The sequence below is a fragment of the Lagenorhynchus albirostris genome, chromosome 6, assembly GCF_949774975.1.
Source record: "Lagenorhynchus albirostris chromosome 6, mLagAlb1.1, whole genome shotgun sequence".
Lineage (NCBI taxonomy): Eukaryota > Metazoa > Chordata > Mammalia > Artiodactyla > Delphinidae > Lagenorhynchus > Lagenorhynchus albirostris.
Window position 1 is genome coordinate 33464148 of NC_083100.1, and position 14624 is coordinate 33478771.

At 43.8% G+C, this 14624-nt stretch overlaps 1 protein-coding gene across 1 annotated transcript in view; it reads right to left on the minus strand.

Annotated features, from left to right (window-relative positions):
* KIAA2012 (KIAA2012 ortholog) overlaps window positions 1-14624 on the minus strand; it is a 116264-nt gene that overhangs the window by 38932 nt on the left and 62708 nt on the right. The window contains exon 14 of the mRNA XM_060152314.1: window positions 3612-3749. Coding sequence (XP_060008297.1) covers window positions 3612-3749 — 138 coding nt within the window. The remainder of the gene's footprint in view (window positions 1-3611; window positions 3750-14624) is intronic.

The following is a 14624-nucleotide window of genomic DNA, read 5'->3' on the forward strand; positions in this document are numbered from 1 at the left end:
TCCGGGAGGATCCCACATGCCGCAGAGCGGCTGGGCCCGTGAGCCATGGCCACTGAGCCTGTGCTTCCAGAGCCTGTGCTCCGCAGTGGGAGAGGCCACAACAGTGAGAGGCCCGCGTACCGCAAAAAAAAAAAAAAAAAAAAAAAAAATTAAAAAAAACATGGTTCAATTTTTACATGAACCCAGATGTACTCTGGATCAATCGTGCTTCCCCACGTCTAAGCGTGATACGGATTATCCTATAAAATGGGCTAATAGCATTGCCTTCAGTGTTATCAATAGGTTTTTAAATTTGAGGAGGGTTCCACGTGTAATAACTGAGAAATGAATGAGTCTCTCCTATAGCAACCTGCGCCTGCCTCTGCCACAACGCTGTGCTGATATTATCTGCTTCTTTGTTTATCTTCCTCTTAGATTATAGGCTCCTTGGAAGGCCAGGGATGGAGATGATTCATCTCTGTGTTCTCAGTGCCTAGCACAGTGTCTGATATACAATGGATGCTCAATATATGTTGTCTGAAGGAAAGTGGATGATCATTGGGAGAGAAAGCTTTATGTTGGGTCCACAGAATGCAGGTGGGAGTGAGGGGAAGGGCAGAGTACTGGAGAGTCAGAAAATATTCCTGCAGCAGACTGGATGAGTGCACAGGGATGGAATCTTCTAGAAGGAGCTGTGCTGGATGCTTAGCTAATGTGGTAGGCAGTGCTTTTGATTGGATAGGACTCAGTTGGGGTCTGCAGGGTTGAAAACATGGGACCCGGAGCAGGGCTGCCTGACTTTGAATCTTGTTTCTGCCATATTCCAACTGTATGTCATGTGAGAAGTTACTTCAGCTCTCAAGACCTTAATTTTGTCATCTGTAAAATGGGATAACGCTACCTAGTTCTTAGATTCGTTTTTTGAGTTAAATGATTTCTTGCATGTAAAACTTAGAACAAAGCCTGGCATGGAGTAAGTGTTCATTTATGTTAGCAATTGTGATTATTTACATCTCTTTGCATTTTCCTTTTCTGCCTCAATATTTTTATTTCTTACCCTCATCCCCTGAAATGTGTACTGCTTCCAACATGCACCAGGAAAAAATGAATGAAATGTCCTGTGACTAGGCAGGAAATACACAAATGAAATGTGTAGACTGAATTGGACAGCCTGTATGCCTTTCTTGATTTGAACTCTCCATCCTTTGCTGTACAATCCTGAGATTTGTGTCTTTCTACAAGGCACTCCCTAAGAATCTGGGAGCTACCGTGTCAACAAGAAGAAGGTCTGTCTAGGGGGAGCTGTTAACACTGAACATTTGCAAGAAAAGATATAGTCTTTGGGGCAAGGACTGGTCTGGGAGTCAGAAATTCTAGCGTGTCCCTGTGAGTCTCATGTAGAAGCAGGCTAAGTTACAATTTCTGTGAGTCTTGAAAAGGGCGGACTGGAAAGCGGGCCTTAGGGATAACAGTGCCTTTCCTTCTATAAGGAAAAGGACGCCAAAATTGCTGGACAAAAAAGTGTAATACAAAAGCATTGTGGACACTAAATACACAAAAAATTATTGTAAAATTCCTCACTTGCAGCTTCTAGAGGCTCCATAAATATCTTCTTATTTCCATAGCAATTATCAATTTACTATATATGTTGCCTGGAGTAGGGCAAGGATTTATCGGTTTCGTTTGCTGTTGTATCTCAAATGCCCAGAAAGTGCCTGACACATATTAGGTAGTAGATGCTCATTATGGGTTGAATGAATGAATAGTGGTAACGATGGTATCTCACCCCAGGAAGTACCAACCATAATTCTTCAAGCCCTGAGGGAAGAACTAAACTGTTGCTGAGTAAACGAAAAGGGTAGTTTCATTAATATAAGTGTTTTGGGATGAACTGTGTTCCTCCAAAATTCATATGTTGAAGTCTACCCTCAGTACCCCAGAATGTGACAGTGTTTGGAGACAGGATCTTTAAAGAGGTAAAATGAGGTCGTTAGGGTGGGCTGTAATCCAATAGGACTGGTGTCCTTATAAGGAGAGGAGCTTAGGACACAGACTGCATGTAGAGGGAGGACCATGTGAAGACACATAGAGAAGATGGCTATCTATTGACACAAGCAATGAGAAAGGCCTCGGAAGAATTCAACTCTGCTGACACCTTCAGCCTGGACTTCTAGCCTCCAGAATTGTGAGAAAATAAATTTCTGTTGTTTAAGCCATCCAGTCTGTGGTACATTGTTGTGGTGACCCTAGCAAGCTAACAATGAGTAATGAATCAAGGTAATTATTTTGAATACTTGTAGCAAAAATCTTTTGTTTTGCTCCCCAGAATCATTCTCTTATTCAACTTTTAGGTTTTCTTTTTTTCCTTTTTGAGACACTCCTCCCCTCCCTCCTATGAGTTCCTGTGGCTCCAGGCTGGGAAAATCAGAGTATTCCATCCCCCTGGCCATGGCGATTCATTTGCATACAGGCATGTGACCCAAGTTGGGCCAACGATTTAGAAAACAGAAGCTCATGGCTATCTTGCAACCATGGGGAAAGAGCCTATCTAAGAGGAAACAGGAAAGCAGAGTCCAGCCATGGAAAGAGACAGATATGGGGCAAATACATGACTCTTAAACAAAGCCCCACCTTGCAGAGCTGGGATTGGGGTCGTCCAAAGAAGATGTAACCTAAGAACTTTGGATCAGTGAGTTTAGGAGGGTGACCCTCACGACCTTGGACGTCCCTGCCAGTCTATAGCACGGGATAGTACCACCATCAAGAACCCCATGAGTATTTGGTTTCTTCTCCTCTGTTTTTGTCTTTCTTAGTCACTTCTCATCAAGGGCCTGGGATGTTGTTCTCGAGGGTAGGATGAAGGATCTGAGATCCTTCCATGCCAAGACTTGCTTTGTTCCTGATCAATTTCATATATTCCAAGGTCATATATTTCCTGTTCTTTCACCTCTGAGGGGGCAAAGAATGGGGAGGAAGAAGGTTTTAAGCCAGAGGGCTGTGGGATGAAAAGGGGGTCAATTCATGGATCATTTAGGAAGCGTCTTCCATGTGCCAGGCGCTGTTAGATGCTGGGGCAGGAAGGCATATTGCAAAGATGAACAAATGCCATCCCCACCACAGGAACTCTCAGTACCCTAAGCTGGATACAAAGCTGAGCTTGGGAGAGTAATGAACTCCTAGAGAGCAGAAAACAGGGTCAGACATCCAGAAGAGGATGGGCAGCTGCCTTCTAAATGGTTAACTCAAGAATTAGTCTTCCCTGCAGTAGGAATATCAGCTCTGCCAAGTGACGGTGGTAAAACAGTAACTATTATTTTAGCTACTGTCAAGATAAAATGAATTATATTTGCCTGTTTTATGAGTGGTTCAAGGTTATCCTTTCTCCTTTCTGTTCCCTGTCCTCCCTCAACCGAACCAGACACCCAACTGATTTGTCCCCGATGGCTGCCTGCGATTACTGTCCTAATTTGTTCTCTCTTCATGTGCTACAAACTGCCTATTTTCTGTCCCTTCTGATAAAGCAAGATCTCTGAGGGACTTCTGAAGCTGTTTTTGTACCATGCAGAAGTGCATTAACTGGAATTCCTGTGTGTGTGTCTATAAAACCCCTAGTCTTCTCAGTGTGAGAGCACCTTCAGGAACGGCGTCATGTCGATGTGCAGCTTACGCGTGTAAAATTCTTTTCTGTTTGAACATATCAGCCCTTTATTTATACAACTTTGAGGCTCTCCTGTCTTCCGAGCTGCTGCCTCCAAGGACTGCTGGGCTCCCTGTGAAGAGAAACAGAAAGTCCCACTTTCATGGGAATGATACACAGTGTGACAAGAGCTAGTCCGAATCCCCAAATATTTATAGAAAGCAATTCTTCATCGTTGGAACACTAATTGTAACACCTATTTTTACCATGGAAGACACAGGGGATCCATATGTATAGAGAATAACCCGAGTTTGGTTAACAATTCATACCTGGGGTTGGCATAATGGGAAAGTGGGAGAAGGGACCTTATGTTCGAGGGTAGTACTCATTTTATTTAATCCTCTCAACAACCCTGCGAGGCACGTATTGTTATCCCCATTTTGCAGATGAGGAACTGGAGGCTCTGGGAGGTTAAGTCACTTGCCCAAAGCCACACAGCTGTTAAACGGTAGAGCCAAAATCATGGACTGCCTAAAACTCCTTTTTTAATGAGGTCTTTTTTGATACATCTACAGCTTCTATGAACAGGTATCAAACCTGCCTTGCAGCAAATAAAGTTATATCAAGATTCCAGTTTATTCCCAAATTTAAAATGTATTTGATGTGTTAGAAAGAGTGATTTGAACAAATCTAGCAGAGAGGGAAGGAAGAATGGGCCGTTGGAGGAGTCTGGGAGGCCCTGGGGGCTCTCCCATCTCCTGTCGCCACAACATGCAAATGGTGTCATGCCTCAGAGCACGACAAAGTATAATCCGAACTTGCTTTCCAGCCCATGTCCCATACTGCAACCTAGGTGATCTTTCTGGATGCAGACTGGACCCCATCATTCTTCAAAGGTCCTTACCCTCAGGATGAAGGCCAACCTTCTTAAAAGGCTTATAAGACCCTTCCTGCCTGGCCCTGGACTGTCTCTCCTATCTCATTCCGTCATTCAACAAATATTTATTGAATGCTTGTTCTATGCCCAGAAGAGAGGATATGGCAGTGTAAGAAGCAGACAGAAGTCTTCACTCAGGAAAACTGCACATACATCCTACTGAGGGGGAAGAGATAATAAGCGAACGGGTGGAACATAAGTAATGTCTGAAGGTGATTCGTGATGTAGAGAAAAATAAAGCAGAGAGGGAAGTGAGGAGTAGCTGGTGAGGGTGGGTGGAGGCGGTAATTTTAAGCAGTCAAGGGCCCCTCTTCCCACCTGCCCTGGCAAGAGAGCAGTGTTAGCGCAAAGCCCGCAAGAAGGCGAGGGAAGTTTCTGTGGGGCTCTCTGCAGGAAGTTTTGACCTCGCTGTGGGAATAGCAAGTTCAGAGGGCTGCCATCAGCACTGATCCTTGCTTCAGTTCCTGGAGCAAGGCTGCCCGCATGCCCTTCCCTCCCCGGGAAACACACCCCTCCCTTCTAACTCCTCTGCATCCTTCAGGTCTGGCTCATCTGTGCTTCCCATGACAACCCAGAGAACTGAGCCCTTCCCACCACTGCCCAGAGTGACACTCATGCTTGTACAGCCACCTCTCCTCCGCACTAGACTGTAAGCTCCATGAGGGCAGGAACCACAGCTATCCTGTGTCCAAGTAGCTGCAGTGCCAGGCACAGAGTCTGGAAATGAATACACACTTGATACATACTTTCAGAATACACACTTGATACATATACTTGATACATACTTTCAGAACAAGAGGAATGATAACATTACTGGCAAGCTACATGTTATGGCCCAACTTAGTTAAAATAGGGAGGGCAAGATTCCGAAGGCAGCAAGGAAGATCCCATGTGCTGCAACTAAGACCCGGCACAGCGAAAGAAAGAAAGAGAGAGAGAGAGAGAGAGAGAGAGGGAGAGAGGGAGGGAGGGAGGGAGGGAGGGAGAGAGAGAGAGAAAGAAAGAAAGAAAGAAAGAAAAAGAAAGAAAGAAATAGAAGAAAAAATTTAAAAAAGAATAAGGAGGGCAAGAAAGACAGCTTTCCAGGAAGCATGTGCTGACCTCCAGAGGCCTGTCCTCTGCGTAGCACTGGCTCCTCATTCCCAAAGAGGAAGGTTACTTGTTATTTTTCAGGGCTGATTTCCTGGGGTCACATATATTAGTGTGCCATGAGATCACCCTGGGTGTGGATTTGATAATTTCCATATTTTCTAAGAGACTAACTCACGGATGGCTGTCTCTCTGGGTGTAACTCTCCTTCCCATCACATTTATATTACTTTTAAGTGTTAATGATGAATTAACAGTTCGTGGGGCCCCACAAGCAGCCATCATTCCGACGAACACCCACACCCTTTTCCTTTGTTTTGAAATGTGGCTAGAGAGAAAGATTCTTCTGGACAAATACATATCCAATTTTTTGTCATCTCAGCTATATATCTGATTCACTTCTCAGAGTGAGACCTCCCCTCCCTGTTTCCAGATCAAATGAAAGCGTTTGGTCCAATCAAGAATCAGACGAAGTATTTCAAGCTTTCTAGCTTCCGAAACCATGCATGAATCACTGGGTGGAGTAACAGAAATCAGACAATACTGATTTGAGGGAAATTTCTCTATTATCTCTAAGAGAAGATTTTGTGTTAGGTCGGAGGACAAAAGGCACAGCCGAGACTAGTTCCAATGGCTGGAGTTACTTTAACTCCTTATGTGGGGCTCAGATTAAAGAGTGGGGAGTTGAGAGGCTTTGAGGAAAGTCTCTCCAAATCGCTTGACCTGTAAATCGTTTGATAAAACAATTCTCTTGACTATGTGGCTCATCTCCCTAACGTTTAGGGGCCATCAATCCTGGCTTGATGGAATGTTTCCAGTGAAGGCTCTATAGTCACTGGAATGTGCAGTACTGTTTTTGCTTATTATGATCAAGTATTCTAACAAACAAATGATAGTGAAAGGGGGTTTGGGAGATGGGAGGAAAGAAAATTAAATCCTTAAAGAGGTTTCTGGGAGGTAGTGGTAAGAGGAGAGAAAGACAGTTGAAAGCAGGAAAGAAAGCTATGCATTGGGGTGGTTTTTCATTTCACTTTATTCATTTAACTGATATTTATTGAGTGCTCCTGTGTGTGTCATACAAACAAACACATGAAGAAGCAGAATGATTTTAGATGGTGATAAATCTATGAAGACAATGAAATGGTGACAGGATGGACTTTGGTGGGGGAGGGGATGGGGTTTGCCCTTGGGTGATCAGGGAAGACCTCGCTAGGGAAGTGACATTTGAGCAGAGAGCTGGGTGACAAGAAGGGGCCAGTCCTGGAAGGATCTATCTTTAGCAGTCAGTGTAGCCTGTATCTGATTATTCAGAGGGGTTCTTTGAAAAGGAAAGTAGAATTCCTGATATCTAGACCTGTTCTGCCCCAGCCTTCTGACTCCATCCCGGACCCTGTGAGGTGCCCCTCTGTTTTCTAGGTGGTAGAGCCATCATAATCGACGCTTGTAGCTCTTAAAGATGGCAGAATAAATAGTAAAAGGGAGTTAAGGCCTCAGGGAGTAGAGGGGAGAAGAAAACAGAAAGGGAAGGAAAACAGGGCAAGTAGAAGAAAGTGGAGATGCCTGAAGCTTTTTCGTTTTTTTCTGTGTACGCTTCAGTGGGAATGATTACAAAACTGATGGCAGGGTGAGATGCTTAGCAGAAAATCAAAACCCATTCCTTCACCTATATTGTATTGTAAATACTTTAATATTATTATGTTCTGCTAAAAACACCTGGAAGCCTTTCTCTTCAGGAAATGAGACAATAAAGATTAATGAGTTAATTTGGTAAATCTGATTTGAATTGCACAGAAGCTGTTGTGTAAGTGCTTGGCATTTAAAAAGTTATCTGACATTTAAAAGGAGATGACTGTTAATGAATTCAAGAGCTAATCTTATGCTCCGACAGACTGAGCCATGGGAAATCCAGGTTTACTATCTTGCTGTAAACATAATGTGATTCACTTGAAAGCCAGAACAAAAGAGAGCTATCGGCTGTTTACTAATATCCATTTGCACACATATATAACGTAGTAAAACTAACAGAGGACGTCCATTAAACAAAATACATATCATTTCTTTTCTTATTCTTGGGTTACACTATCTGAGCTACAAACTCAAGGAGAAACCCTCTCTCCAATAATTTTTCCTCCGTCTTTCAAGTTGTGTATTTTGAAGGGTCACCAGCATGGGTTGGCTCTGAAGTCACTGGAACGTCTTACCTTAAGAAGGAAAAGGAGATTCTAAACCCAACCAGCTAGATCTCCACCTACGGGTCCCACAGAGCCACCACAGACACAGATCTGTCGCAGGCAGCTCTTTTCTTCTCCCACTCCTTTCTAATTGGGGTTCCCCATCCCGGTAGCTGCGGCTTCGTGGTTCCAAGAAGAGCTATGGTCCCTCATTAAGGAGGCTGCAACACTCTCGTTGTCTGTCTCCCACACAGCTCACAGCTTCCTTCTGCCTGAGAGCAAGCTGCCAGGAGTCTCTGGGAACCTGTGGGCAAGCTTGAGCTGGAGGAGGAAAACAGAAGGAAGGAGGGCCTCTGTAGCCAAGACCTGAAATATGCTACACACCCCGCCATTATCTTAATGCATGGAGAGTGGGGTCGGGAGGCCTTTGCTGAAACCCTCATGTGGTCCATCAAGTTGTCACATCAAACCTCTGTGCACACAGGGCGTTTGTCCCCTCCTGTGAGCAAACAAAAGGAAAAGAGTCAGACGCTTCTTTGGACCACCGGGCCCCCCTCCTTGGCTGACAGTCTGTCCTTCCACTTTCCCGGAAGGTGAGGGTCCGGGTGGCTCTGAATCCCGGTGGGGATGGAGAAGTCACTGAGGGTGGGGACCAAATCCTGGAGAAGGTCACTCCTGCCTGGCGCTAGGAGCTCAGGGGTCTGGCAAGTTCCCCTGTGCTTGGCCTTCCCAGGCCCTGTTATTTCTTGCCCTTGGCATTCTGTGGAACTAAAAGTGGGCAGTAGGAATGGGGACATAGGTGGGGCTGAGCGGGGCATGGAACTCTGCTGGACTCCCTACGGCTGGGCTTCCTGGGGAGGGATCTGAGTGGGCCAGGGGCTCTGTATACACTCTCAGCTCAGGTTGACGTGGAGGGGACCCAGCCCGTGCAAGGCCAGCCACCTGGCCACCCTGAGTCCCACTCTGAGACCTTCTCTCTGTTTAGGTTTCCCTGGCCTGGAGGAGCAGGAGAACTTTAGTCTTCAGAAGGCCAGACGGAACATCAGGATCTCAATTCAACAACCTGGGCTGCTGCATGGCCTCCTTCTGAGGAGCAGACGGGACCCCAAACCGCAGCGTGGTTCCATCCATTGCAAGTCTGCCCAGTGGTCCATGTGCCTGTCTCCTGCGTTCATCTTGGCCACCTGACATCCTGGCCCACTTTTTATGTTCTCAAGGCAATTTGGTGCTGGTGAAATGGGCCGAGTGGACAGTTTTAGGAGGGTTCCACAAGGAGGCGTGGGTGGAGGTACAGTTTTATTGGAAACCAGAGAAGAGCTTTCTTGTTCCCCTCCTGTCGCGAATTTTAGTCTTCATCCACTTCATCCTCAACTCTATGGAAGGAGATTTTTACATCCTCCTAAGCATTTACAAATTAGCCCAAGAGCTAGCAAACAGTGGACCAGGAAGAGAAACACAGCAATCTCTAGTCTTAACTTCTATGAGAGACTCATGTGGCGACTTTTGTCAACTCGTTAAGCTTTCTGTGCCTGAGTTTCTCTACCTCAGTGTTTTCCTCAAGGAACTTTTGAATAATGAAACCCAGGAGACTTTAATTCCAAGGCTTCAACTATCTGGAAGTAAATCTTATCTAATTGACATTGTTCTAACTGACATTGTCCTCAGTTTAATTAAGTGCTTTGTTGACACAACAGAATCATTGTTTATCTGGCCTAGCAGAAGCTGGAGGAGAAAAAATGTAAGCCAAAATAGTGACCTCTTCTGCCCCAGGGGAGATAGAAGATAGAGCTTTTTCTGTGAGGGGGTGGCTGGCTACATTCAGGCCGGAACTCTGCCTGTATTTGAGAGATGACACATCCTGTTTTAGACTTAGATGGGGAGATGGGAGGTGGTGGGGTGCAGGGTGGGAAATCTGAACAAGTCCCCAGCTCCTTCTAACCCCAAACTTTAACCCCAAACTGTGTGACTTCCTTGTTATGTTGGCTCCAGTGTGACTTTTCCAATGTGACAACTGAGAGACAGGGAATCCCAACTTGCAAACTGATTTCATTGTAAAAAAAATGAAATTTTCACTAGAAAAAGAAATGTTACCTGTGGTGCTTTGATTCCCACATGGGCCCATAAAAACTTATCTAACCCATAATTTAGCTTGGCTAAGGAGCTGAACTAGTCCTGGTAATGCTGGAATAGCAGAGGGCTGGAAGAAGAGAAAGAAAGATATCCTTTTCTTTTCTGCCCCCTTCCCTTCCATTGCCCGCCTGTCCTCTGACCTCTCACTGTTCCTGGGCAGCCATGTGCTGGGGGAGTTGGGGCGCTGCTGGATACGGGGTCCTCAGTACAAAATTCTCTGCTTCACCCCCGCCCCTCCCCCTCCCCTTGGCCTTCAGCTGTGCTCCCGTAAGGGGTAGGGAGAACAATTAAAAAACAATCCACAATGAGATATGAGAAACCCAAAGGAATCTGCAATAGGTAGAATTACATAAAGTAGTGAAACAAAATTCCAGACAGCATGGAGGATATTTGAGGTGTCTGGGCTTGGGTGTTGAGGGTGGGTGGAGTGGAGGAGGGGCGAAACGGTAGGTAGATTGACTTGTAGCCCTTTAAGTTATTCCTGTCATTCAAGCTTCTCCTCTTCTACATCTGCACCCTTAGATTGTACACAAGCTCCGAGTTCTGTTTTATAATAGCTTTCAAGCAGAGGGCGAGGGAATAGAATAATAATTCCTATTGTAATTTATCAGGATTGCCTAGTGACAACATTGTGCTAATCCTTTTCCATATGTTGTTTCATCTAATCATTGTCACGATCCCATGAGGAAAATATCATTGTCCTTTGTAGGTGAGGAAATTGAGCCTCAGAGAGGTTAAATAACCTGCCTGAAACCACAGAGTCAGTGTGGAAGAAGCTGGGATCTAAAAGCAACTTTGTGGGATTCCCAAACCAGTAGGCCTTTTGGCAAGTGCAGGTAGCATGTTAAATGGGGCCCCGTCTGTCATGACATCTGTTTCCTCATCTGTAAATGACAATAACTGTACCTACCTCATAGGGCTGTTTTAAGGATTAAGGGAGATAATTCTAAATCCTGCACATAGGAAACCTCAAATACATTGGCTGTTATGACCATTTAAAAAGACCCTCTTGATAATGGAGGGATAATTATTGAAGCTTATGATAGGTACATGGAGGTTCATTATACTATTCTCTCTACTTTTGCATGTATTTGAAATTTTCCATAATAAAAATAAAAAAGAAAATCAGGCACCTATCATGTGTCTGGTTGGATCCAGTAGCCAACAGATCAATAAATACAGACTTACTGGAATAAATAATAGTTGCAGTGAAAATCCAACAAATAAAAGTCTCGACCTTGTAATTAAAAACAAGTCCCTCTCAGTAAATTATCCTTAAATTGTCAATGGAGTTTTGGGTTTGACAAAGTAATCCTGTGGGTAAGATTGAGCCAGAAGATGAAGTTTGCTTAGATCTTCAAAAAAACCTTTGAATCAAGTTCCCCAACCAAAGCTATTTACAAAACCAAGGAGAGCGGCGGGGCAGGGCGATGGAGGGGGCAGGCTGAGGGGTGAAGAGCATGGAGCTGGGGAAATGCTGTGCCATGCCTTTAGAAATGAGAAACAGGAGGATAGAAGGTGGGGAGGAAAGGGAACTTCTCCAGGTGAGGAGATGCAGATGGTTAATTCTCCCAGGCATCCCTGCTAGGCCCAGTCTCACTTATCGGCCTCCAAAAAGATCTCCAAGCAGGATGCCTAGTGACACATCCAATCTGCACAAGACCCAAAGCTTCTCAGAGACTGAAACACCAAATCATGGCAACCAACAGTAGGAAGTATTCTGAGATGGTGTGAGGTGTTAGAGAAACGGCAGCTGAACTTCTGTATCATTTCACTGGAAAGAAAAGAAGTGTAATCTCCAAATCCTACTTAGAGGCTTTTTTCCAACCAGGACATGGACCTTAATGTCAATAAGAGATTTATTTGTCAATTTTTCTTTTTTTGAGGAGCTACCGTGTGCCAAGAACTGTCCTAAACATGTGAGATGCTAGGGTGAATAAAGCAGAATAAGAAAAAAAAAGTCTGCCTTTAAAGAGTAGTAGCTTGCTCTCTTAGAAAACAGCAAAAAAGTTCAACAAAAGGCAGGGTATGGTTCAGAAGGACACTGAAACAAAAGGCTACCTTTGTACTTTGCACAAAAACTTAGTGTGTCTACAGGTGTTCTATTTTTCTCCTCAAAGAAGAAGGCTGAAAGGGGAGATGAACACCATCTGTGAAACCACCAAAGAAACAGATGGGGTAAACACAGGTTCATTCAACCTAAATCCTTAGTGCGCTAGAATTACAGGCTACTCTTTGAAATCCAAAAGAGGTAAATTTAGGACACATAAGATCAAATATGAGTTTATACTGTTGTAAACTCATGAAACCTGAACTCAAGAGACAGTATAGGTCGAAAGAGAAGTGGTTTTGTGAAATGGGAAAAGGGGACATAATTTTTGTTTAACAGGATTTTTAGGACGCTACCAAAGTTCTAATCCCCACAAAGCAAAAAAAACAAAACCCAAGATAAAGCAAGTGAGAAAGGATGTTTGCTTTCTCTAACAAAGGAAGAAAATCGACAATGTCAAAACTCGTGAGACGGTTTCTTATTTTAAACAAAGAGATGCAATGATTCTTGGGGAATCTAATTGAAGTGTGAGCTTCTACTTTGATACTCTTTACTGACAACCTCTCTGCCCTGACAACTCCATAAACCAGCGGGCTCAGGGCCAGTCTTGTCCCAAGCTTACATAGATGGATCTGAATGGATTAGAGAGTTTCATACTTTGAGATCCAGACTTTTCAGAAAAACAGGTGAATTTGTTGCCTCCCACCCCCACCAAAGTCTAGGATCAGAGGGATAAAATGCTGAAAAGGGGCTGAGATCCTCAGAAGGAGCATTCTGATGGTCTTACCCAATAATCTAATAAAAACCTAATTAATGTTAAATAATTTCAACTAACAGTAGTTAAAAAATAATGGCACTATGGTGTTGACCCTTGTTTCGCTTGCTGTTTACTGTGACTCCTCATCATTTTAAGCTAGACTTGAATAAAACCAGCTCTCCTCATGATTCATTTTTCCTCCTTACAGGGAGAATTTTGAAAAAAAAAAAAAGAAAAACAATGACAAACCAGGAAGACAAAATAAAAACAAAAGACTCAACCCAACATAGTCATAATTTCAAACGAGCATGACAATTTCAAACGAGCATGACTGCACTTTTTCGCAAGCATTATTTGCAAGTCTTTATAGATACAGTATTTTTTGTACATAGTTGCAGTCATAATAGACATCACTTTGATTTCTACTTTTAAAATGAAATCGGTAGTTTGCAATGTGGGGTTGGGCTGGGGTGTGTGTGATTTTTGCCTTCCAGGGGACGTTTGGCAAGGACTGGAGACTTTTTTTTTTTTGCTGTACGCGGGCCTCTCACTGTTGTGGCCTCTCCCGTTGCGGAGCACAGGCTCCGGACGCGCAGGCTCAGCGGCCATGGCTCACGGGCCCAGCCGCTCCACGGCATGTGGGATCTTCCCGGACCGGGGCACAAACCCGCGTCCCCTGCATCAGCAGTAGGACTCTCAACCACGGCGCCACCAGGGAAGCCCTGGAGACGTTTTCTGACTGTCACCAATCAGGGGGTTGTGCTACTGGCATCTAGTGGGTAGAGGCTAGGGATGCTGCTCAACATCCTATTGATACAATGCACAGGAAAGCTCCCCACAACAAAGACGATCTGGCTCAAGACTGCAATGGTGCTGAAGGTGAGAAACCATGTGTTAAACCTTTTGTATTAAATCACAGTATCTATGATGAACAAGCATCACTTTAATGCCTGAATTAAACCCCTCACAATTTAGTCATTTCTCTGGCTGTTTCCAATTTTTCTCTATTATAGATGCTGCTGCAATGGACATCTTCACTCACTTTTTTTCTGCTGAATTATTTCCTTAGGATAAATTCCCAGAAGTCAGAAATACTGAATCAATGGGTATGAATATTTTTTCATGTTTTGCAAGTCATATCGCCATTTTGCTTTACAAGTGGATTGAACCAAATTACAACCCACCAGAAGTGTATAAGTGTACCAGTTTTACCAAAAACTCATCAGTTGTGGGTGTTACCATGAAAAACAGGTGAGAGGAGGCACACATCTCAAATATAAAATGGTACCTCCAGTTTGCCTCAGTTTGAATTTAAATTGCTACTCAGGATGAATATTGTTTCCACATTTGTTTTCTATTGCTATTATTTTTGATATGAATTGTTTATGTCTTTTGCTTATTTTTCTAACGGGTTTCAATGTTTTTCTTTTAAAATTGAATGGGATCTTTACCAAGTATAGATAGTAATGCTGCTGTAGTTAATTCAATTATAATTATTTTTCTTACTTTTTTTAAAAAAAGTTTTACCTCCCCCCTCCCCCGATCAGGATAGATATGTTAACACTTCCTGCTAGAATTTTCATTTACAATTTTAATACTTTTTTTAGGTGCTGGTCACTTCACCCAACCTTTCACCTCTATCTACATAGAGAGGCCCTGGGGAAAAGGAAAAGCTTCTCTAGCGATTGATGTCAGCCACCGAGGTTAAGAGCAGGGCTCGGTCTCTGACTGTACCCCCGGAACTAATTTCCCTTAATCAAATGAAACTCCTTAAGAGGAGCCACAAGGCAGAAAAGAAAATATATGTGAAGGAGAATACCAAATTCTGTGAGGGGTTTGCAGGACCTGCATTAAAAAAAAGGGCACCATACCTTT